At 43.5% G+C, this 23,974-nt stretch overlaps 1 protein-coding gene across 4 annotated transcripts; it reads left to right on the top strand.

The window, feature by feature from the left end:
• Positions 1-4,138: 4,138 nt before the first annotated feature.
• LOC148868525 (putative N-acetyltransferase HLS1-like) lies at positions 4,139-18,481 on the top strand. Of its 4 annotated transcripts, none has more exons than XM_088970231.1 (3): positions 4,139-4,296; positions 16,950-17,129; positions 17,308-18,481. In XM_088970231.1, exons 1-3 carry the CDS (start codon positions 4,246-4,248, stop codon positions 18,295-18,297), a joined length of 1,221 nt encoding a protein of 406 aa, XP_088826357.1. In that variant the 5' UTR covers positions 4,139-4,245; the 3' UTR covers positions 18,298-18,481. The 4 variants fall into 4 exon arrangements, with proteins under 4 accessions (XP_088826357.1, XP_088826360.1, XP_088826359.1 ...); XM_088970234.1 differs by lacking the exon at positions 4,139-4,296 and adding an exon at positions 16,481-16,620; XM_088970233.1 differs by lacking the exon at positions 4,139-4,296 and adding an exon at positions 16,651-16,753.
• Positions 18,482-23,974: the final 5,493 nt, after the last annotated feature.

Here is a 23,974-nt window from a genome sequence, read left to right as displayed (position 1 = left end):
GTCTCAAATTTTTTGAGTATATTTTTAACTTTTTGTAAAATAAAAAATATAAAGGGCCATTTGATAACAGTTGAAGAGGCTGAAGCTGGAAAATGGTTTATTGCTTTGTCTTTTAGTTATTCTTGATGGCAAAAACTTACTGCAGGGTTCATTACTATTTACTATACATTCTCGAATGTATTTTTTAATCATTTTATATACGAAAAGACAAAGCAATAAGTCATCATTTAGTTCAGTCACTTCAGCAGTAAAAAATCTACATTGGGTTTTCTGTCAGGTCTATAAGCCTCTCCATTTGGAAGGATTATAAATACAAATGTATGGAGTGCAAAACCTTGTACATTGTATTGTTTTGTATATATATTTGGATTGTACATAATTGTAGTTGTACTCTTTTCAAATTGAGCCACTGCATTTGGGAATGATGCAAATAAGTGTAAATGCAAATATGCAGAGTGTAAAACAGTTCATATAAATTGTAAAATTAGGTTAGTTTTGCACTGACAAATTTACCTTTTTATCAAACAGACTTTTAGCTATAATGGATGCTGATGATGCGTAATCCGGTCGATCCTAGTTGTCAGTTACTTCGCCTCTGATGGAATTGGAGGTGCCTGAAACAAGGAAGAGAATGGAGATTTTCGGGGAGGAACCCGATTGAAACACTCCGAAGCTCAAGTTAGTGCTCTTGAGAAAGCAAGGAGAATGAAGAACTTCAAGACCAGAAAGCGCAAGAATCAAATACCTCATTCTTTGGGGGAAGGGGGCCTTTTATAATTACCCCGGTACACTCACTCCCATACCTCTACCAGATCGGGCATCATTACCTCCGCCAGATCAGGTGTAATCATCTCTGCCAAACGCCAATTCAGGTGTCATAACCTCTGCCAAACGCCAGGTCGGGTGTCATAACGTCTGAGATGGCGGTGGCAGGTGGCCGTTGGAGGGTGGCTGCCATGTGTCGAACCCCTAATCAGTCAGGTGTGCCGCCTCCGTGTACGAGCTTCCTGTTCGTCAGGTACGGTTTTTTAGTCAGGCGACTTGGAGCCGAAATGGTGTGTGAGGTGAAGTCTTGAGTTCGGATAGAAGTGTGGCCCGAACTGCCCCTAGGTGGGCAGTTCGGGTTTTTGCCTTTTATGCTCCTTGTAAGGCTCAGGACCTCCAAAGGAGAGCTGGGTTCTTCCTTGGGGAGCTCGGGTCGTAGGTTCCTTCTTTTGGGGGAGCTCAGGACTCTTTGGCTCGGGGCTCAGGTTGTAGGTTCCTTCTTTGGGGAGCTCGGGGCTCAGGTTGTGGGCCCGCTGCCGTGCCGATCTGGCGCTTCTGCCAGGTCACTCTCGGAGCTCGGGTTGACAAAGTTGGTTAAGGAAATATTTGGTATTTTGGAAAAAAAAAAATTAATGCATTGCAATAGTTTCCCATCTTAAAAACTAACGGAGGGAGGGGGGTATTTGCATGCCATAGGCATAAGACTAAAGATTATGTTTTCGTTCAGGAAATGGTACCATGTGAAAAATAATTATAAATTGAAGCTCTAAGCAGATAGGTATCAAAGATCTTAAAATGTTGAAGCTTTTCCATGATCGATATACCGAATAGGCCATTTTGGGATTATATTGTAGCAAAAAGACGATGTGCTGAATGGGTAGCTCCTAGTTCTATTTGCTGCTTCCTGCATTATTAGAGTACATTTTTGCTATATATTCTGAATTGTACCTTTGTTAATTTGTGCTCAGGGATCAAACTCAGGAGGCGATTACCTGAGTATATATACGTAATTGCAACTCTTGAGCAGCGCAATTGTATACTACTATACTCTATCGCTGGTGCAGTTTAGGCAAATACATATAAAATAATGCAAAATATAAGATTTTGCATTCTATTACAATATTTGTACTTTTTCCAAACTAAGCCTTAATTATAACAACAAACACCAGGTGCAAAACCTAGAAAGATTAAAAGAACTACAATAGTGGAATCTTTTTATATATGGCACGGCATGGCATTGAGGAGCTCACGTACAACCTAGCTATGACTTCTCCACAAAAGTACAAAACTAACAAAGTCGTTGAGTTTGGCCACTTCAAAAGGCCTAGTTGGCATAGTTGGAGGGTTATCATCATCACTAGGTTTTGGCTGTGCACTTCAACAGTTGAGTAATGTTTTTTGTATAGAGGACAGGATTTTGTGCAAGGTTAGAGCTGGTTCCATTCTGTATCTTGGGGGGTTGTGTTTTAGGTGTCATTGTCATCCCTACCTGTTGGAATTGTGACTTGCCAACTAAACACTAGACGATTCATTGCAAGTCACCTGGACAAGAGTCAAGTGAGTCACAAAAGGCCAACATTGGTGGCCGAACCAGCGGCAATATATATTATATGTGCAGCCTGCTGTTCTTGAGTCAGAGCTGGCAGTTTTTGAAATTGATGATGAAAATCCTAACTCTGATACGGTTCACTCAATATATGAAAAAAAACAAGGAACCCTATGAAGGTACATACATACATAACTACATATCCATTCCATAGCTACCATATATGCATCTCTATAATATATGTTCCCGGCCCCAATCATCATAAATGTTAAGGGCCGGCTTCTTTTCATTTCTATCAAGTGATGCATGCATGATTTAATTTACTAATAACTAGTTTTTGTTTTAATCACTACTTACTACATGCATATCAAATTAAAGTTGATAGAACTTAATTAGATATATAGGCACTTTAATTTATTTATTTAACAGCTAGCCCTAGCTAGCTGGGAACCTGCAGATCACAATTAGCAGATGAAAATTAAAGATGAAATTCTTGTGCAATTAAACCAAATTATTCAAATATATATATATAGTGTGTGTGTTATTGCATGATGAGTGCATGCATTCACGGTTTAATCATTAATTGTCTGTGGCTGGGAAGTGGAATTAGTGGAACCCCGGCCATTGTTTTCCGGGCCATGCTGTATAATGTGTTGTAGGTGCAAATTGTCGGGCAAGGCAGAGAAACACAGATCAATATGCATATATAAAATCATTCACATGTACTTTTGATTCACATTCCCTTGTGATTGATTGATTGCTTGCTGTGGCATGTGCCTATTTAGCTAGCCTAGCCTAGCTTTTCATTGCCCATAACTGCCTGTAGTAACTTATTATTATTGTAGGCTTGATGAGGGAATGTCTTACTCTTGCTATAACAGGATTGGAATAGAATTAGTTAGAAGAGGATGAAGTAGTGTTTCACACACACTGACCCCATGCCATTTGATCGATCATGTTCTAGTCTAGTTGCAATTGCATTATGACTCTGAAACTTGCTAACCCATGATCACTTCATACATTTTGGCTTATATATACCTCTGCATCATCTAGGTTCTTTGCATCCGTACCCTCGTGGCAGCAGATGCCAAAGCAAAAAGAAAAAGGGAGGAAAAAAGAAATCCCATTTTCCCTCCATGAGGTTTGAAATGGCCAAAATAGCCTCAAATAATTGTCTGTTAGAGTAGTCCGTAGTCCCCAATGGGCAATCACCAATTAATGCCCCACCACATTATTAATGCAAATTCTATAATGCAGAGGATTGCACTGCATGCATGCTTTTTTAACTTTTAAGCGAGGAACATCCCATGTATCCAGTTTCTAAGGCCCCCCACCTTAAAGTTTGAGAAGGACTAAGAGAAAGTTCAATTGGATTAACTGAACTCCCCAACCACTTGATCTTTTTGGGCCGGGGTGCTAGCTCTACAGAGAGAAATGATGGGAAATCAATCATTTAAACCAAGTTGGTCTGTGTTCATAGCTAGTAGAGGATTAATGTAATTTATACCACCATTCTAATTAGACTGCTGGTATGTGAGTTTACCCAATATATATATATATATATATATATATATATATATATATATAATTACTGGAATAGTTGTGGTAGTACTAGTGCAAAGAATCTAGATAACGTTAAGAGGGTGCAGATAGCAAAGGAAGATAGGGTGGGGGATTCGGGAGTGTTGGGTTTGTTGCAAGTGGGTACGTATAGACCTGGCCTAATGCAAGGCGTAGAGGGTTAAATTGAGTCCACCCTCGCTCGATCGGAGCTGTATCGATCATCAGATATATAGTGGAGGAAGATCTCTAGCAGTGTAGCAAGTATCAACCCCCCCCCCCCCCCCTTTCGTGGTCCTTTGGCGACCCATTATCTCAGCTGGGCCTGGGACACCGCACACAGTCATAGTGCCGTAAGTCATCGGTGGCTGGCTATGCCAGTTGCGAGGGAGCCTCGTTTTTGTCCAAGGAAAACAACTGTTCCTGTAAGTACTACTTCCTCCTCTTTTCGATCCTTATTTGCTTCTAATTCTTTCATTAATTTTAGCTAGTTTCGTTGCCCAGGCGATTTCTTTTTCCAACTTATAACTAGTTTGGTAATTAAATGAGGTGTCGGTGCTGTTTCTCCAGTCGTCTCTTCCTTCTTCTTCTCCTAACCAGTGCCTCTTATAGTTTTCTTGCTAGCTAGCTACCTCAAAGCTAAGAAACACCAGTTGCCACTTGGCAATGAGATTGTCCCCATCTTTACATCTGTGACAATTAACCTTTTGCTTAACTGCCACATGTCAACCCTTTCAGCTCTAAATATCATGAAAGCGTTGTCCTATATCAACCTAAAAATCTTGGTCAGTTATAAGTGGAACAAGGAAAAAAAAAAAGAAACAAAAATATCTTGCCCACCAAGAGTGATTGATGATCAGGTGATAGTGCTTGCTTAATTAAACGGATAAAGCTCATTAATGCATTCTTTCACTCCCGATAATCTTACATCTTAGTACTCAGCACGCAACTGATTTAGCGTTTAGCTCATTAATTTTTAGAGCAGCAAGTGAGTAGTGACGACCACAACGGACGGACTTTCATCGGATATCACTTTAATTGAGCAGTATTTTGGGTGGGAAGGGATCGCTTTACTAATTAATGGTGATGATGAGCTAGCTGCTAAAGTGTGATTGGTTTGACAGAACAGAACACTTTCATACAAAGTTCTTATGATGAGGCAGTCTCACTGCAAACTCAAAATTTTGAATCGTTGAGTTTTTTCAACTTTGCTCCTGACCATTGGGTCCTGCCCATCCAAGAGACAACAGTACTACGCTTTCTCATTGAGGCATGAGCACTTTCTGATTTGCTAGTTATTTCTGAAGCTTTTATAGTCTTTTTTTTTTCCTATCCAAACTATCCCAGTGAATGCATTAGTAACAGATTATAGGTTACAAGCATTCATTTACTAACATTACTGATACAGATAATATAGATACAACTTCTAGATAGCTAGGACATTTTCCCACTACTTCTACGCTAGTAGTCTGTACTCATTCATATTCACCAATAAAATGATTCCACATCAAAGGACAGCGCGCTTACATAGTAAGAAGGCAACTTAACAGTTGTCAAGCATCAAAGTTGGAATAGAAGCTGCAACTTCATCACTTGCAGAAACTAATCAAACCCCAAATCACAGAAGACCAACACAAGGTACAGAAATTAAAACAAGATGAAAACCCATTACTTTGACTTAATTTGGAGTTGTACAAACAGAGATTAAAAAACGACCCAGAATCAGCAATCATGTAGAGGCTGCAATTTAGTACCTTGATCTCATTATCGGTTCTCTTCTGTGTTTGATCCTGTTTTTCACTGGAGAAGATGTATTAAGCCATAATCGTCGTCCGAGTCTGAGAAGGTAAGTAAGAAGTAATAAGAAGGGTATACCTGGAAGCCGGAATCCAAAGTGCAAAATAAATTTGAATTTAGATTAGAGTTGGTGTCCGTTTGTCTGTGTATCCTTGCTGCGTTAAACTGACGTGGACTGCACCCATATTTGATGTGTGACCAACTCATTTGCGGGCATGAGGAAACACTCGTACAAACGTAGGACCAAAACACAAAGTGATCAAAAATCCGAAAGCTTTTTACATGGAACGCCTGTCAAGTGTCATCTCCCCACACCGAATAGCTAGTGAATACAATTATGATTATACAATCGTGCTGAATAGTGAATAGAAAAGTTGGACCCGGATTGAGGTTTCCGTTTCACACCGACACACGTTGACGGTTGACCCACACTGCCTCTGATTGACTGATTCTGATTCGATTCAAAATGTCGCCCTTGGTTTACTGTACCCTGTCCTATAGATTCGGATCAGGATGGTCCGACTATATCGATGGTCTCCGGCCAACCGAATCAATATATGAATTGAAATGAAATGAAAGTAGTTGGGAGTTGGGACATACTGTATGCAGAATCGCCAGAGAGGAAAACTCGTCTAACGCTTGCACCTATACCTAGCTTCTCCCTTGTTAGGGCCGTTTTGTACCTTTACTGTTTTTAAAGTATGAACGTGAGTCACCGCCTTTTGAGTTTATTTATTTATTTATTTAAATCTTTCTATTCGATCGGCATCGGTTGGAGTCTGTTTTTGAGTTAAAAAGAGTCATTGCATAAAAATCCCTATCAGGGTGTGTTTCAACTTTCAAGAAACATCATTTGAGTTAATTTGATGTTTCATTCTCAGAAAGGGCTAGTTGTAGGGGCGCTAGAATTCAGAATTCTGTATCGTGTGTATCCGTATTCACATGTGTCGGTGTGATGCTCACATGGACATGGACGATAAACACAAGTTTCTCATCAAACAGGTTAAATACAAACAGTGATGATTGTGTTTCAATTTTCAACTGATAATATTGCAGGTTGAAACACCAACTATGCCAAACATAACCTTTGTCTTCTTGTCCCTTGCGTTGTCTCGGCTCAATCCCCGGCCTACATTCAATTTAGATTTCTTACATTTTTCTTATACTTTCCTGCGCTTTATATCAGCGTATATATGACATATTCTCTATGATCTGCTACCCACAATCTGTTCTCACATCTTTTACTTACACCACATATTACTGCTGTGAATTGAGAATCTCTCTCGTATCATTCATGGGGAGATGATCTAAATACACAGCGTCGTTGTTCATGGATAAAACAGAGTGTGGGTAGCAGATCCTGACTCCTGAGTGTTCTATTAAAGTGTGCGAATTTGATTATTATAATACCATCTGTCAAAGAAGTTGGACAAAAGAGAAGACATTGAATTGGAACCTTTAGTTAATTTGATTGGCAAATGAGTTCCGATCTGGTCCCATCTGCCATTGGGAATATCTCCCTTATTATTCACGGGGAAATGTTTCAAATACACCGTGGTAGTATTCTTTGGATATAAATGTGGGAACAATTACAAGTAGCAGATCTAGACTATTGTCCTTTATGGCATGGCAAGATATTCTCGATGTATAGCCGCAATGGCTGTTCGGAGTAGCACCTTCTGTTGTGACACGTGGCACCTCGTGACAACTAGGAAAATACCCAGCCAACAAACTTACGAAGTTGGTGACCCACCCGGGCATTAGTCTGGCCGGCCTGGCGTGACCTACATGCGACCTGCGCGCGGCACACGCGACCTGGCCGACCTGGACCAGCCTAGCGCATGATCTGGCCAAGGCGCCCATCGACGAACCTGGCCTAGACACTGACCCGCCGACTGACACAAGCGCCAGCTTGACGACCTGATCTAGACACTGGCCTGCCGACTGACATAGGTGCCGACCTGATGACCTGGCCTAGACACTGACCCGCCGACTGACGCAGGCACCCCTCTGACAACCCGGCCCAGGCGCCAACCTAGCCGCCTGACACAAGCGCCAGCCTGATGACCTCAAGGAGTTCACCACCGTACCCCGGTTCTGACAGGATGCGACGAGTCTTACCGTTTGGAGGCTTTTCACCCACCTAACCCGCGAGGACTCCGGTATATAAAGACCTCACCCCCCAAAGGGGAGGGGGATGGGAAAAAAAGGGAAGTAACCCTGCTCTCTAGCTCTCTCATATTATCTTCAAAGCTCTCTACAATAAGAGTGCTAACTTAAGCATCGGAGAGCCCCCACCGGGAAAATACCCCCGGGACCTCTGATTCAGTTCTCGCAGGTCCTTCAGCTCCCGCCGCCTACGAAGAGGAGGAAAATATGGAGTTCTCGGAGGTCTCTCAGCTCCCGCCACTTACAAGGAGGAAAAGATGGAGTTCTCGGAGGTCCCTCAGCTCCCGCCACCTACAAGGAGGAAAAGATGGAGTTCTCGGAGGTCCCTCAACTCCCGCCACCTACAAGGAGGAAAAGATGGAGTTCTCGGAGGTCCCTCAGCTCCCGCCACCTACAAAGAGGAGGAAAAGATTCAGTTCTCGCAGGTCTCTCAGCTCCCGCCACATACAAAGAGGAGGAAAATATGAAGTTCTCGCAGGTCCCTCATCTCCCGCAGCCTACAAAGGAAAGAAGACCACCTCATGCTGAGGGCAGTCGGATTGCGCCGCACCAGAGAGCTCCAACATTCTCTAAGGCATCGACCGCCTAGTAAGCAGTTCACCACCAGGGAGTTCGCTAGGCAGTTCGCCACCAGGGAGTTCGCCAGGCAGTTCGCCACCAGGGAGTTCACCACCAGGCAGTTCGCCACCAAGGCAGTTCGCCCCCAGGGAGTTCGCCACCAGGCAGTTCGCCACCAAGGCAGTTCGCCCCCAGGGAGTTCGCCACCAGGCAGTTCGCCACCAAGGCAGTTCGCCCCCAGGGAGTTCGCCACCAGGCAGTTCGCCACCAAGGCAGTTCACCCCTAGGGAGTTCACCACCAGGCAATTCGCCCCCAGGAAGTTCGCCACCAAGGCAGTTTGCCCCCAGGCAGTTCGCCACCAGGGAGCACCACCAAGCAGTTCGCCACCAGGGAGTTCGCCACCAGGTAGTTCTCCCCTAGGCAGTTCGCCACCAAGGCAGTTCACCACCAGGGAGTTCGCCACCAGGCAGTTCACCCCCAGGCAGTTCGCCACCAAGGCAGTTCACCCCCAGGCAGTTCGCCACCAAGGCAGTTCACCACCAAGCAGTTCCTCACCAAGCAGTTCTCCCCCAAGGAGTTCGCCACCAAGTAGTTCGTCACTAAGGCACGCCACCACCGGGTCAAATAACGAGGTACTTAGCCAAAAAATTTTACATCACAAAACATTGGTACGTAGCCGAAAATGGTTACATCAGATGGCATGCTGATGGCGCTGATGGTGGCTAAACCGTCACAGTCTCCCCCACTCAATTCAATCTTCGTCATCGAAGATTCTTCCTCAGGTACTCGTCCAGCTTCTCCGCGAACGGAAGGAGGTCTTCTACTAGCTCCTAGGTGTCTTCTTCTGCAGGTCCCTTCCACTTCACCAGGTACTCCCATTTTGATGTTTGGGAGGACTGGGACAACATATGGTCGATGATGGAGTCGAGGGATCGGTTCTTGGGTGGTTGGTAGGATGGGTGTGGGCGTTGACTTTGGTTTCGGGAGGTATCTTGGCTGTCGGCATGGCAGGGTTTAAGTTGGCTTACATGAAAGACAGGGTGTACTTTTAGCCAGGGGTAATTTGAGCCTATAGGCTGAAGCTCCTACTTTGGCTATTATTTTGCAGGGTCCCTCATATTTTCTCACCAGCCCGGGGTGTACTCTTCGAAAGAACCTAAGGCAATGGGTATGGAGTTTTACTAAGGCCAGGTCACCTATTTGGAAGTTCTTGGGTCGTCTACCAAAATCGGCCCATTTCTTCATTCTTCTGGAGGCTTTCTCTAGGGAGGCTCGATTGATGTCAAGGCATTCTTTCCATTCCCTGGTGAAAGTGAAGGCTCGAGGGCTTCTTCCTTGATGGTCGTTGGTGATGCTGTGCGGACATCTTGGTAGCTGGCCGGTGATGACTTCAAAAGGACTTTGATTGGTGGAGGAGCTCTTTTGTGAGTTGACGAAGAATTGTGCAATGTCCAGCAATCAAACCCAATTCTTCTGTGTAGTTGATACAAAATGGTGGAGGTACTCTTCAAGGAGGGAGTTCATTCTCTCTGTCTGCCCATCTGACTCTGGGTGGCTGCTGCTGGAGAAGTTCAAGTTTGAACCAAGAAGCTTGAATAGTTCTGTCCATAAAGCACTAGTGAATCGGGGATCTCGATCACTAACAATGTTCTGTGGGACTACCCAATATTTCACCACGTGCTTGAAGAAAAGGTAGGTCGTGTCTTCAGCTGAAAGGTGCCTTGGTGCTGGGGTGAAAGTGGCATACTTGGAAAATCTATCAACGACAACAATGATGGATGCATAGTCTCCCACTTTAGGAAGACCGTTGATGAAGTCCATGGAAAACTCTCCCAAGGTTGTGAGGGAGTTGGAAGAGGTTGTAGGAGTCCAAGAGGCTTGGCACGCTCAGGCTTGTCTTGCTGGCAAATCAGGCATGTTCTTGTGTATTCTCGAACATCTTGCTCCATATGAGGCCAATAGTAGGCAAGTTGTAGAAGTGCCAAGGTACGCTGCCACCCAGGGTGTCCTGCCCATAAGCTGTCACGACATTCACGTAGAAGAATCTTCCTCAAGTCTTCAACTCTCGGTACAAATATCCACCTTCCCTTTGTCAAAAGAAGGCCTTCTTCAACCCAAAACCGCCTAGTCTTCCCTTCACGAGCCACTATCAATAGGCTCTGAGCGATGGGGTCCTTCTGGAGTCCTTCCTTGATGCTCTTAATGATGTCCAGTCTGATCTGGCTTTGCGATGGACCTTCACCTGTGGATAGTGCTGCAAGCTCGGCCTTCCTGCTAAGTGCATCAGCAACCCTGTTCATCGGCCCTGGCTTGTACTCTAGAGTCATATCAAACTCCGCTAAGAAATCTTGCCATCGAGCTTGCTTAGGGCTCAGCTTCTTCTGTGACTGAAAATAACTAGTAGCTATGTTGTCAGTCTTGACCACGAACTTGGAGCCAAGCAGGTAGTGTCGCCATGTGCGGAGGCAGTGGATGATGGCTGTCATCTCCTTCTCTTGCACAGTGTACCTCCTCTCTGTATCATTCAATTTGCGGCTTTCAAAGGCGATAGGATGTCCTTCTTGCATCAAGACCCCACCAATAGCAAAATCAGAAGCATCTGTGTGTAGCTCATACGGCTTGCTTGGATCAGGCAAGTCGATGACAGGTTCTGCTGAGACAGCTCTCTTCAAGTCATCAAAAGCTGTTTGGCAACGTTCACTCCAGGTCCACGTACTAGTCTTCTTCAGTAAGTTGGTGAGGACAGTGGCTCATGCTGAGAATCCAGAGATGAATCTTCGATAGTAGTTCACGAGACCAAGGAAGGAGCGAAGTTCGGTAACCCTGGTGGGCGGTGCCCAATCTTGAATGGCCTTGACTTTGGCTGGATCCATGCTGATTGTGCCTGCTCGGATTATATGTCCGAGGAAGGCCACCTCTTCTGTGGCAAAAGAACATTTCTCCTTCTTAACAAATAGATTGTTGTCCCGCAAGACCTGGAAAACAGTACGGAGGTGGTCAACATGTTCCTCCAAGTTTCTACTGTAAATTACAATGTCATCAATATACACAACTACAAATTGGTCAAGGTAGGGATGAAATATTCTGTTCATCAATGTACAAAAGGTGGTTAGAGCATTGGTGAGCCCAAAGGGCATGACCCGAAATTCGAAGGACCCATATCGTGTAACACAAGCTGTTTTGTGTTCATCTCCTTCAGCTGTGCACACTTGATAGTACCCCGACCTCAGGTCTAGCTTAGTGAAGTACTTGGCCCTGCTGAGCTGGTCAAAGAGGTCGGCCACCAAAGGTATGGGATATTTGTTCTTGATGGTGAGCTTGTTGAGAGCTCAGTAGTCAATACAGAGCCGAAGAGATCCATCATGCTTCTTTTGAAACAGGACTGGTGCTCCAAAAGGGGCCTTAGAAGTCCGAATCAGTCCAGCATCCAACAACTCATTCAACTGCTTTCGTAGCTCGGCCAGCTCAGGAGGAGACATTCTGTATGGCGGGTGTGTCGGTGGTTTGGTTCCAGGCTCCAACTCAATCTTGTGATCAACTTCTCTCCTTGGGGGAAGCTTCTTCAGCAATGTGGGAGGCATGACATCCTGAAATTCTTCTAGTGTCATAGCAATCGCTGGCGGGATATGCCCGGTTGGTGGGTCAGGCAGGTCGGAGTCCACCAATGTGGCTAGGTAAGTGGCATGTCCTTTCCGCACTCCATCCTTGAGTTGCAATGCTGAGAGCATCTTGGGGGTGGACGTGGTCTCTGGCATAACTGGAACCATGCAAGGAGCCTGATCTTCGAATATGCACACTTTGTTGAGGAAAGGCATGGGCACCGCCTTTACTTGAGTTAAGAAGTCCATGCCGAGAACAACCTAAAAATCATCCATGGGCATGACTGAGAGGTCTATCGTCCCTTCCCAGTCACCAAGTTGCAAGACCACCCCATGAGCTACACCTTGTATGGGTTTGGCATTAGAGTTCACAGAGATAAAGTTGTGGGTAGCACCTGTATCCACCATGGCTCTTGTGGGCTTGCCATTCAAGCGAATGTCTACATACATCAGTCCCTTCGGCTTGATCTTCGATGCTCCTTGCGGGCTCATCTTCTTCTTCATTGCATTGAGTCTTCGTAGAGCCCCCATTCTTGTCTCCCCTGGTTCCTTCTCCTCCTCGCTATGCACATCATCACTAAGCTTTGCAAGCAAGGCATTGAGCTTCCCCCGACTAGGACAATCCTTAGTCCAATGTTTTCCCTCACAGATGAAGCATGGTGCCGAAGGTGTTCTCTTCACAAATTGGCCACCCCTGTATCCAGGGTCTCCTATAGAACTTCATAGTGTTGGGTTTACTTGGCCCAGAGTCTCCCTTGGGCGCGTAGTAAGGTTTCCTATCACCTCCAACCTTCCCTACGCCTTGATATGAGTTGGGTTTGGTGCCGTCTTTGCTTGGTCGTCTGTTGTCTACCAGTTGTTCAGCAACGGCCATGGCTGTGGCGAGCTCGTCTCTGGAGTTCAAGCTCGGCCCATTGTTGTAGGCCGTCCACGACGTTGAAGAGCAGGTCTTTATCTGACATTTTCGTGATCTCGAGCGATAGTGCGAAGAACTCCTTCACGTACTCATGCAATGAGCCCGTGTGTTTTAGGTTTTTGAGCTTCCGACGGGCTTGGTACTCCACGTTCTCTGGATAGAACTGGCGCTTTATCTCGCTCTTGAACATGGACCAGGTATTAATGGAGCATAATCCTCGCTCTGCATCGGCACATCTCCTGCGCCACCATAACATAGCAACATCAGTAAGATACATAACAACAGTACGCACCTTGGCCGCCTCCTCAACAAGTTCGTTGGCGGTGAAATATTGTTCCATTTGCCACAGGAAGTTGTCAAGCTCCCGGGCATCGTGGGTCCCTGCATATTAGGTAGGCTCGCGGACTTTGATCTTTGGAGGGGCTAGAGCAGTAGGTGTGCTGGCTGTATTGGCCATCAGCCTCTTCAGAAGGGTCACTTCGCCCTTCAAGTCTTCGAGCTGGATCTGTAGGCACTTCACCAGGTCTTCTAGGGGGTTGTCTGGCTTGTTGGAGCTATCACCGAACTGGTCCTCCAATCTTTCCACGACCGAAGCCACGGTCTCAAGGTTGAGTTGAAGCTCGTCCACGCGGTCACGAGTTTCTCCGACCACTGCTTCACAGCGCATGATGCGCTTGTCCATGGTCGCAAGCTTGTCAACTGACTTGTCACGCTTGTTATGGTTTGAGCTGACGCCTTTGTCTTTGGGAGAGCTATCTCTAGGCTCATCCTCATAATAAACCCGTGAGATCCCTTCTTGGATCTCCTCTTGTGTGTCACGATTTTTCATCGGGCTGGTGTTGTTGCGGGGCACGGCAGGGACTCGTTGGGCTTGACAACCAATAGTGTCAACCTGGCTCTGATACCAACTGTCACGGGGCTAGTCGATGGGGCCCCGTGCGACGCTCGATTGGGGTCGAGAAAGCCTACAAAAGCAAGCAACAACACACAAAAGGAAACAGGAGTGCACACAAATTAGACAAAAGCCACTTGTATTGCATTAATCAGTGGTAAGCACAAGCACACAGTACAGTGTCGAGGGAATCTCGTGCTTAACCTTTACACGCTTATAAGCTCACTCGACTACCTACCTCCCCTCAAAGAATACGTTAAGCTTTTGGGAGAATGACAGAATAATACATCAAAATACTATACATGCATACTATTATTTACATAATTGCCATTCGCATATCTACTTACAAAAAGAGTACAAAGACACAACCCAAAACATTTGGATGGCATGCTGATAGCGCTGATGGTGGCTGAACCGTCACACAAGGGCATCATCTCCTATTGGAACCATACCAACAAGTACGAACGGGGACTGTCCAAGTCTAACGCCCGTGTATGCTGACGGTGACGGTGGGGTAGCCATAGTGAATAGTATTGTTTGTGGGATTGATAATTGAGTGATGTTGGAATTGGATAGGATATCCTCCGCCCAGGCGCCCGCCCAACGTCGGGCCACGGGCCCACCTACTCGATATTTTTCTAAGATGGACTTTGGAAGTTGGAACCATGATGGCCCAATCCAGAAGCTCCATACAATTTAATTCCAAGCCAAAAAAAAAAAAAAAAGCGTAAGAGGACCGGGATGGACCTAGTCGTCCTTTAATTTATTTATTTAATTAGTTATTTAAATGGGCCCCGTCCCGCTAGTCATGGACGCATTATAATTTATAAAGCCCAGGGAAGGGAAGACATGATAATGCATGCCAAGATAGAAAAACAGGGAGGAGACAGGTGGTTCACATTGGTGGAGGGGAGCACTTGTGAGGGGGCCGAATGATGAAAAGCTTTTTGAGGGGCCCACACGTGTGAACATGCCTTTCTTTTGGCATTGGTAGGAATGGGCCAATGCCCCCACCCCCCGTCCGTCCGTCATCTTTAGTGCCTTTGGGCGTGCATGGTTCAACCACACGTGTGCCTGTGTGTTGTAAAATAGGAGAGAAAAGCTTCCAACATATGTGCTTCTCACTTGCTTAATTTGCCTACTTTTACGCCTGGCCGTTCCCTTCTTCTTTAAACTAAAATAACCACATAAGTAGTAGGGAAGAGGGTACTTAAACAAAGTAAAAGCCAGCTATAGACATTAATAGGGTACTTGGTAATTGCAAGTGATGATTCAGTACTCCTCGATCCTTAAGACTTTGGAGGACGGCCCATGTTATATTTTTGACATAATAACTGCAACTTTTTGTACTTCCTTGGGTGCGAGATTGAGTATTATTGACACACAACATTTTGGCTTTACACACTTATTAGGGTTATAGGTCCATATGTGCATTGGATTTGGACCCTCTATATTTCTTTTCATATTTGGGGAAATAACCCTACTAAATCTCTCTGTTAAAACCCCAAACCCAAATGGTTCCAGTTTAATTATAAGAAAACCGGGGGTAGAGAGAGTAATTAAGGTGTACGTAGTGGATGATCATGGAGGGATGCCGAATGACCATCTTGATTGCTGGCTGGTATGGGTAGTTATGATGGATACAATTCTTTTCTTGTATTGCCATTCCACCAGAACTTTAGGTAATATTGGATAGGTTTGGTCTTTGGAGTGTTTCAACTTCATTGGTTGTTTCTAGCTCAATAATTACATTTTATGTGGTCCCACTTTATGTCCTCACATCAGCCCAGCCCAGCCCTCTCTTTTAACCAACATAATCATGGGGCGGGACTTAGGGTTAGGCCAAGAGTTACCCATCCCTAACTAGCCACAAATATAATTAGGGTCAATATTAATGGAGCCATTTCCTAAGAACAGGCATGTATCCGTATGTGTAATTGAATGGGTGTGTGTGTGTATACGTTTATATTGGATGCAATTAGGGCTTTTAACATTGTTTTATATTTGTTGATTCCCCTTATAATATGTGTTTGTGTTTTCCATTCATTAGTTGTTTGAAAGCGAGACACGGTCATAGTGGGGTTTCACTTTCACTATCGAATCTAAGTGTCTTTAGGGAGGACCACGCAAGGCTACAGCCTATAAGATGCGAATAGATAAATGGGTACAAATGAAAATATCAATGTGTGAAGAAAGCGACGTCTCTCTCTCTAAAATAATATAAATAAAACAAACAAAAGTTCATAAGACAAATTGAATTAAACCCCATGTCATTAGCTTAACACCAAAGTTGTATGTTGGTGCCAGGCAACATACACTTATACAGCGTAGCGTGCGGACTTGATCTAAACTGTTTATTAACGGGTTGTATGGGGGATTTTAGTTAGATGTCCATGTGATGGCCCACTAATTGTACGGTATTGATGGAACATGTTGGGTTTGGAAAGAAGCTTTAAATTACCAAAAAAAAAAAAAAAAGGATGATAAAATTTCAGTTAAGTAATGAGCCAATTAATGGGTTGGAGGTATGGGACAAAGCAAGTTTCTTAGGCGTGTATCCTGGCGTGAGCCTGAGGTTATCCTAACATGGATGGGCTACCTAAGCATAAGCAGTGGCAAATAGGTAGAGCTATTATTAATCCCCTTTTGTCTTTCCCTCCTCTCCTCTTCATAATGATAATACAATGTATTATAGTTGTCCAAGTCTAAGGTTGAATGGTTAATGAATGATGACATGGCAGAGAAGGAGAGAAGAAACATTCCCACAAGGGCCACAACCTAGCATCCTATCCTCTCCACTCATCTCCACTGCCATAGGTATAAATAGCTTTACTTGCTTTAATTTCTCTCCTTATTACATCCATTCATTAACCATCTAATGGAATAATGGATTTTCACAACTCCACCAATCCCCCCCCCCCTCCCAATTAGTATCTAGTGTTAATAGCCAGTAAGTACTACTAGTGGTAGTGGTAATGATCGTGGCCTCTGCTGCTTCTCTCTCTCTCTCTATCTATCTCTATCTCTCTCCCTTTGTTTTCTCGTTTCTGTTGAATTCAATTTTGACAACTGAATGTTCATTAATCTCAAGTCCCTACAACTGGTGAAATAGAGAAGAGCTTAGTGTGTGTTTGTTGGTGTTTTAGATTATGGCATTTGAAGAGAAGGTTAAGATAAGGAGCTACAACAGTCGAATTGATCGAGGTCGGGTGGAGGATCTGGAGCGAAGATGCGAGGTAGGGCCAGCACAGAGCGTTCTTCTCTTCACGGACACGATGGGCGACCCCATCTGTAGAATCCGAAACAGTCCGCTCTACAAAATGCTGGTACCACCTATTCATTCGATTCCTTTCCATTAATTGTGATCTATATCTTGTTTCAATTCACCCTCTCTCTCTCTCTCTCTCTCTCTCTCTCTCTCTCTCTCTCTAGGAATGAAGAAATTAGTAATAAATAAAATTACAATTCACTTCTAATCGTAATCTTACTTAAAATATGTTATAGGTGGCCGAGTTGAATAACGAATTGGTTGGTGTCATTCAAGGTTCAATAAAGTTGGTAACCTTCTCTACCCCAACCAGGAATCGAGCCGTGGTGGGTTATATCTTGGGCCTCAGAGTTTCGCCTCATCACAGACGAAAGGGCATTGGTTTGAGCCTGGTGCGACGACTGGAAGAATGGTTCATTGCTAATCACGTCGACTTCGCCTACATGGCCACCGAGAAGGATAATGAAGCCTCGGTGAAACTCTTCACCGAGAAGCTTGGGTTTGTCAAATTCAGAACTCCTTCGATACTCGTTAACCCAGTGCAGTACCACGCAATACGTATCTCACGGGAGGTAAAGGTTGTGAAGCTTAAGGTAGAAGAAGCTGAGTACCTGTACAGAAGATTTATGGGCTCCACTGAGTTCTTTCCTCATGACATAGACCGAATCCTGAGGAACAAACTGAGCTTGGGTACGTGGGTCGCTTACCCGCGAGGCGAGTCGTGGGATGAGTTGAGATCAGCTGGGCTTGTCCCTTCTAGCTGGGCCATGGTCAGTGTATGGAACAGCGGAGGCATATTCAAGCTAAGGGTAGGCAAAGCACCTCTTTCTTGCCATATCTATTCGAAGAGCTCGAGAATGATGGATCGAATCTTCCCCTGCCTGAGGATACCGGCCCTGCCGGATGTCTTCCACCCCTTTGGCTTCTATTTCATGTATGGCTTGCATTGGGAGGGCCGGAGGTCCGGCGAGTTGGTTCGTGCACTATGCCGGTTTGTACATAACATGGCTACTGAATGTAAGGATTGTAAAGTAATCGTAACGGAGGTAGGGGGTTGCGACGCAGTGAGACTTGAAGAAATCCCACATTGGAAATTATTATCCTGCCCTGAAGACTTGTGGTGCATAAAAGCGTTGAGAAAGGAAGATCAACATACTGTAATGGGATGGACAAAAACCCCAACCACAACTACAAGAGTAGTCTTCGTCGACCCTAGAGAAGTTTGATTTTTGATGATTATTGAATCCAAAGGGCAAAGGGGCCCTACAACTACTACAACCCAATCCCCCCACTCAGATGTAAAATCTGTATGCCTGCAGTCCATCTCCATCCCAGACCCTCCTTATGGGATGCCTTGCTCTTGTTCCTTTCAATTCCACGACATAGAATCTCAAGAGATTTCCTTAATTAGTCCGCCCTCAGTGGCTTTGCTCTGTTGTATTCTCTCTCTCTCTCTCTCTCTCTCGTAGTCTCGTGACATGAACCAGTCAGGCGTCTGGGAGTGGTGGTCCATCTCTGGTGTGTCCCCGCTACAGTACAAAGTCCGAAAGGGCCTTCCCCTCGCAGCCTGCCAAGTCTGACTGGCAGTGTAACTTTGCAGTGCAAACTGCAAAGAGAAGAGATGGGATGCGATTTACAAGGGAAGCGTATAGCGCGCGAGAGACAAGGGAAATAGCTAGCCCCTAGGGGTCCCCCCTTCTTCAGTGAGAAGAATACATACTGAGTAGTTGAGTAACTGAGTACCTCCCCCGCCTGGGCCTGGCGAATGGCTCGTCGTCTCGTCTATCGACGGGGGGATTCGATCATCATACATCGATGATCCGTTGCCACTCTCTCTCTGTCTCACTAGTCACTACTGATCAGTACTCACTACTCGGTCAGTACTAGACTACTAGTCACTCACTCACTCACTCAATCAATCCCCACCCCCATATCCCCCATTCCCCATCCCAGTCAGTAGTAGTATAAGTCATTCCCGGTTATCTTGCATTACCGTTGCGGGCGGCACTGAGACCAGATCTGCTCCTCACACGAACATCTTACCATGCATTGCGAACATCTCCCTACTTATAAGTTATTATTTACGGGAGATGTTCACAATGCACGATGGATGTACCTGTGAGGCGCCCGCCTCATGTGTGAAGAGCAGATCCCGTTCCGGCGGCACTGCCCAATGCCCATTGGCCATTACTTTAACTGGGGGAGGGGATGTGTCAACCTCAATCCGCAGACAGAGTCGAGCATGCACGTGGAATGTAATTCACTCACCGATAATCGGTGAGTTGGTGGTTGCAATTACAAGTGGAAAGTCATAGTCAAGACCATATATGGATAAACTGGGCAGGAGTCAGAGCCCGTAGCCTTCCCTGTCCGTGAAACAAGGAACCCAGCTAGCTAACTATTTATTGCCTTTATTTGATCGAGTGTATTTCGATATGCATGCATGTGAACATTGTGAAGCATCCTCTACAAACCGGGAAACTGATTGTAACGATGATTAGCATTTGGTAAGATGACAATGATGACGACCGATGGCAACCAGGACGACGACCACCACCACCACCCTGACGATGGCATGCAATGGTGATGACTGATAAATCCATATTGCCCACCCCCACAAAAGAAGAAAAAAAAAACAACCCAAACCCATCAACTCCATCAGCTCATGAATTCCAATACTTAGAGAGACCAGCCTTTGTCCTCTTATCAAAAATTAAATAAGTTTGTGTGGTGTGGCCGTGTGGGGCACGGCATGGATCAAACTCAGACCACTCGTCCAAATTCAAATCTCTAATTGCTGCCGGGCTTAAGCCTTAAGCCATGTATGTCTCTATGTTAAAAAGCTGATAATAGAAACGATGTGAGGTCTGAGGCCACCAGGCCACCAGGCCACCAGGCCAGTACACTTGTTTCTGCCTAGTGAGTTGTGTCTCTGCTAAATGATTTAATTAATAATATCGGATGGAGATAGATTAAAACAAATTCCATAGAGTTACCATTTAAGGGAACCTTTAATTTTGGTTTTATGCTGATATAAAAGGGAAAGGAGGCAACAGAACATGTGTGCAAGGCAAGGGATCCTATCCATGGATGTGACTTTTGAGAACATATGCCAACAACCGAACCAAACTCCAAAAACCGATTGATTCGATCTTGGACCCTTTCGTAATCTTTGTGCTAATGACTGTCGGCAACTCAACTCAGCTTTCACTCTCAACACACTAGGCGTCTAAGCCCTTGAGTTGATGCCTGGAGACCTTGCCTCTCAATCATCAATTTTCTACCCGCTATTAGGAAAAAAATAAAAGCCATTAATGATCAAAAGTTTCCTGTTTTTGCTGCATTATTGGTTCTACAGTTTGGAGCCATATACCAAAACATATGGCCCATAAATTAAATGATGATGGACACCAGTTTATACTTCTCTAGTAATATAATTATAGTTAAATATGATACAGCTTAATTATTATGCAGTTTAGTGCTCAAATATAATCTGGATTCTGGAATGGGAAAAATAAAAAAATTAAAAAGAAAAATCATTAATGAAGCATACGGAATCTTTAGAGCGATGGCCGATGGGGGAGCCAGCCATAAGCCATTATTGGTATACCATCGTCGGATATCTCTGTTGATCCCAAATCTACTTTTGCAGATCTGGTGCAAGTATTAATGTTGCTGAATTTTGATCATGTAAGGATTGAAGAAAAGAAACCATTATTGAGCGGTGGTGAAGCTGTGATATTTTTCTTTTTTTAGGAGGAGGAGACTAAAACATTCTGTGCTATCATCCCTTCAGACTTGCTCCAGTGGGTAAGTGCTCTCATGTCGTCTCTGGTCCCTAAAATTAAGCAAGGATTTTCTATATCACACCCTTCCAACTGGAACTAACATGGTATTATCATCACTACTCCATTTGATTCTCATCATATCTTGAACAAATTTGAAAGCAAAGCCCAGTTCGTTTCTAAAGGTTTGGTTGAGAAAGACCACAAAAATCAACGATTTTCTTCATTTTTCCATACTCTCTTTCGACAAGGGTTTTGATTTATCTCTTATGCCTAGCTATTTAGATTACTCTATCGAAACTCCCTCTAAATTGTTATGATGAAAGCTTCTTGAGATTGATTATTGCGTAGCTATGTATGTATATGTGGTAGGGTCCTATGCATTGATCCAGCAACTTTGAAACTAACACGAATGTTGACGACTTACAAGTAAAGATGGATTTTGGCAAAATATTGTCTTTGAAAATTCACCAAAATACTACACCTGTTGTTACAAACAATGTTGTGAAGAATAGGAGTGCAGACAAAGTTTGAAAACAAAAGATTATCATAGTAGTTCAAAGCAACAAATTAAAGGATATAGTAGACGCTTAAAAAGGATAGTGGTCCAATAAAATAAAACTGGGCCAGAAAAAAAGAACAATTACATCTTGAGAAGGAAGAACAATTAAATCATAAGATCAATGATGGTGATGAACTTATATGAGATCAATTCATGCAACATCCTATTCAGCTGTCCTTTAGGGATGAGAAGGAAGAACAGTCAAATCATGGGATAAGAGACGGTGATGATCCTATTTTGATGGAAATTGATCAATGCAAGATCCTATTCAGCCATCATTTAAGGAGGTAGTGATCGATGATGATATAAAATGAAGAAGAAGATAGTGTTCGACAAAATGCCTCTACCAAAATTAATGATTGAAAGGAATTTCAAAAGGAAGAGGGACTTAAGAAAGATGATGTTGCGATCTATGTTTAAGAAATGTTTTGGAAATGAATTCCCATTAGAAGAATTGATGCTCATACTGCATTACAGGATCTTCTTACTTGAAGAATCAAGAAACATTAGATGAATCAGTTTAAGTGTGTTAGAGCAGGAAAGGAATTCGTAGAGAGAATGGTGGCCGCACAATCTAATGTTAGGAGGAGATGCTGGAATGATGTGACTACTATTTGGATGGTGGAGGAAGAACAACAAACGAAGGAAATAAGTTAGAAAGTAGAAGATTTTAGGGGTAAGAATTATTTGGTTAAAATTGAAAAACCGAATCGAAAGTTTCGGTCTCGGTTTTTCGGTTTGGTCTTTCAGGTTTTGGTTAATGCGGTTCAGTTAATTTGATTTTTGAATATTTTGCCTTGGGTGTCTGTTTTTAGAATTAGAAATCCAGTTGATTGAAAAATCAAATTAAGCGAACTTTGCTATATAGTATATAATACATTTATATATTGTAATATAATATATATATATAATTTAGTATATATATATATATATTATTGAAATTCGATTGTAATTAAAAAACAAACAAAAATTTTCGACTTTGACTATTTCGGTTTTTCTATGATTCAGTTTCAGTTTAGTTTTCATTTTTTCAGGTTTGGTTTTTAAAATTTTGTTTTATTCAATTCGACCAGGAGGTGAGTTAATGAGTCTAAAAAATGAATCAATCTCGCTTATGGTAAATCTATCCGTACTAATGAAAAATCTTATCATAAAAAAAAACATTAGGCCAATTCTTCTTAGAAGTAAAATCAAATCGGAAAAAGAAATTTGAAGGATGATTAATTAGAATGAAGAATGGAAGATAATAGAGAAAAAAGAAAAAAAAGAATCAATATAAGGAGAAGCATGAGACTTTGCCTGACAATCAATCAGACATAGTTGGGAAATCATGAGCAATTAAACAAATATTATCATCCCTGGTAATCTTCTTTGACATGGGTATAGATTAGAATCATGCCCCTTTTGTATAGTTTCTTTTGGAGGGTTTCATATGATGATTTGTTAATCTACATGTAGAAATTGTTTTGGGATCCTTGATTGAGAATTCAGAAAGGAAAGGGGACGTTCAATTCGGCTCGAAACAAGAGTTGCCAGTGGGCCATTTCTGGCCCTTTTGGACTGCATTTTTTTTTCTTTTTTGCTTTGCTTTGCTTTTACATAAGTGGATTTGAATTATTAAAATGTGATCATCCCCTCCCTGAAATTTCTATTTCACTAAAACCACAAATTTTAGAATGTTTAAACTCTGCATTTCTCATACTTAATTCTGCTGCATAAAAGCAGCCTAACGATGGAGTCTAGGGAGGCAAAGAATTCAGTCCCTAATTAATTCTAAATTACACCCTGGTCCAAACGCAACTTAAAAGGCCCAACTAGATAGCAGACCCTTCGCCATATTTCAATTCCGATTCCAATCCCTCTAGAGGAAGTTATGGGTGAGTCGCTTTATTTTGGAGATGAATATGCATCTGGGTTTACTCTCTGACAACTCATGTCATGACAGCCATAGTAGGTCTTGTAGGTATTTAGTCGATTTATCAAACCCTGACATGTGGCATTGGCAAGGGTACTTTTGCCGGTTGAAAATTCCCCAAAGGGCAACGGGGTAATTCCTTCCTTATTGCAGAGCATTTAATGCAAACGCATGATCCTAACACATTTACTCCCAGGTCGTTGATAAAGGGGTTGTGCTTGGTCAATTCCTTTCTAATTCCCCTTACATAATTGCAATCTATAGGACGGTTATTCGTCCTTCATTATTTGTCTCTTGGGTGACTACCACTATAAAAAGGGGATTACAATTAAAGGTATGACATGCATATATACTTAGAGCCATCACTTATTCTATTGTGGTGATCTTAGCTTCTTCTGAGTCTTTGGTTAACTTGATCATCGGAGTCCTCATTCCTTGGAACACTCTCAAGGCCTCTAGTGTCTTTTACTCTTAGTAGGTGGGACCCGAAGTCCTCAAACTTCAAAAATTATCTCATTACCCTCTGTTCTAAACTTGATAGCAGCAGTCGGTGTCGTTTTATGGGAAAGACTTAACATCTTCCCCTTAACAAACTTTAAGAAACTCCTTAATATTTCTAACAATGGTTGATAACCAAGAAA

Source organism: Nelumbo lutea, chromosome 2 (genome assembly GCF_056320005.1).
Source record: "Nelumbo lutea isolate HS-2025 chromosome 2, American lotus-T2T, whole genome shotgun sequence".
Lineage (NCBI taxonomy): Eukaryota > Viridiplantae > Streptophyta > Magnoliopsida > Proteales > Nelumbonaceae > Nelumbo > Nelumbo lutea.
Note: the sequence above shows the minus strand (reverse complement) of the source record. Positions and strands in the feature narration are given on the sequence as shown.

What these genes read in the sequence shown, in the direction of transcription:
- LOC148868525 (XM_088970231.1), top strand. Translation starts at nt 4,246, where the DNA reads ATGCCAGTTGCGAGGGAGCCTCGTTTTTGTCCAAGGAAAACAACTGTT. An exon ending in CAAGGAAAACAACTGTTCCT is followed by an intron (nt 4,297 to 16,949) that starts GTAAGTACTACT and finishes TTGGTGTTTTAG; the next exon opens with ATTATGGCATTTGAAGAGAA. An exon ending in GTCCGCTCTACAAAATGCTG is followed by an intron (nt 17,130 to 17,307) that starts GTACCACCTATT and finishes AATATGTTATAG; the next exon opens with GTGGCCGAGTTGAATAACGA.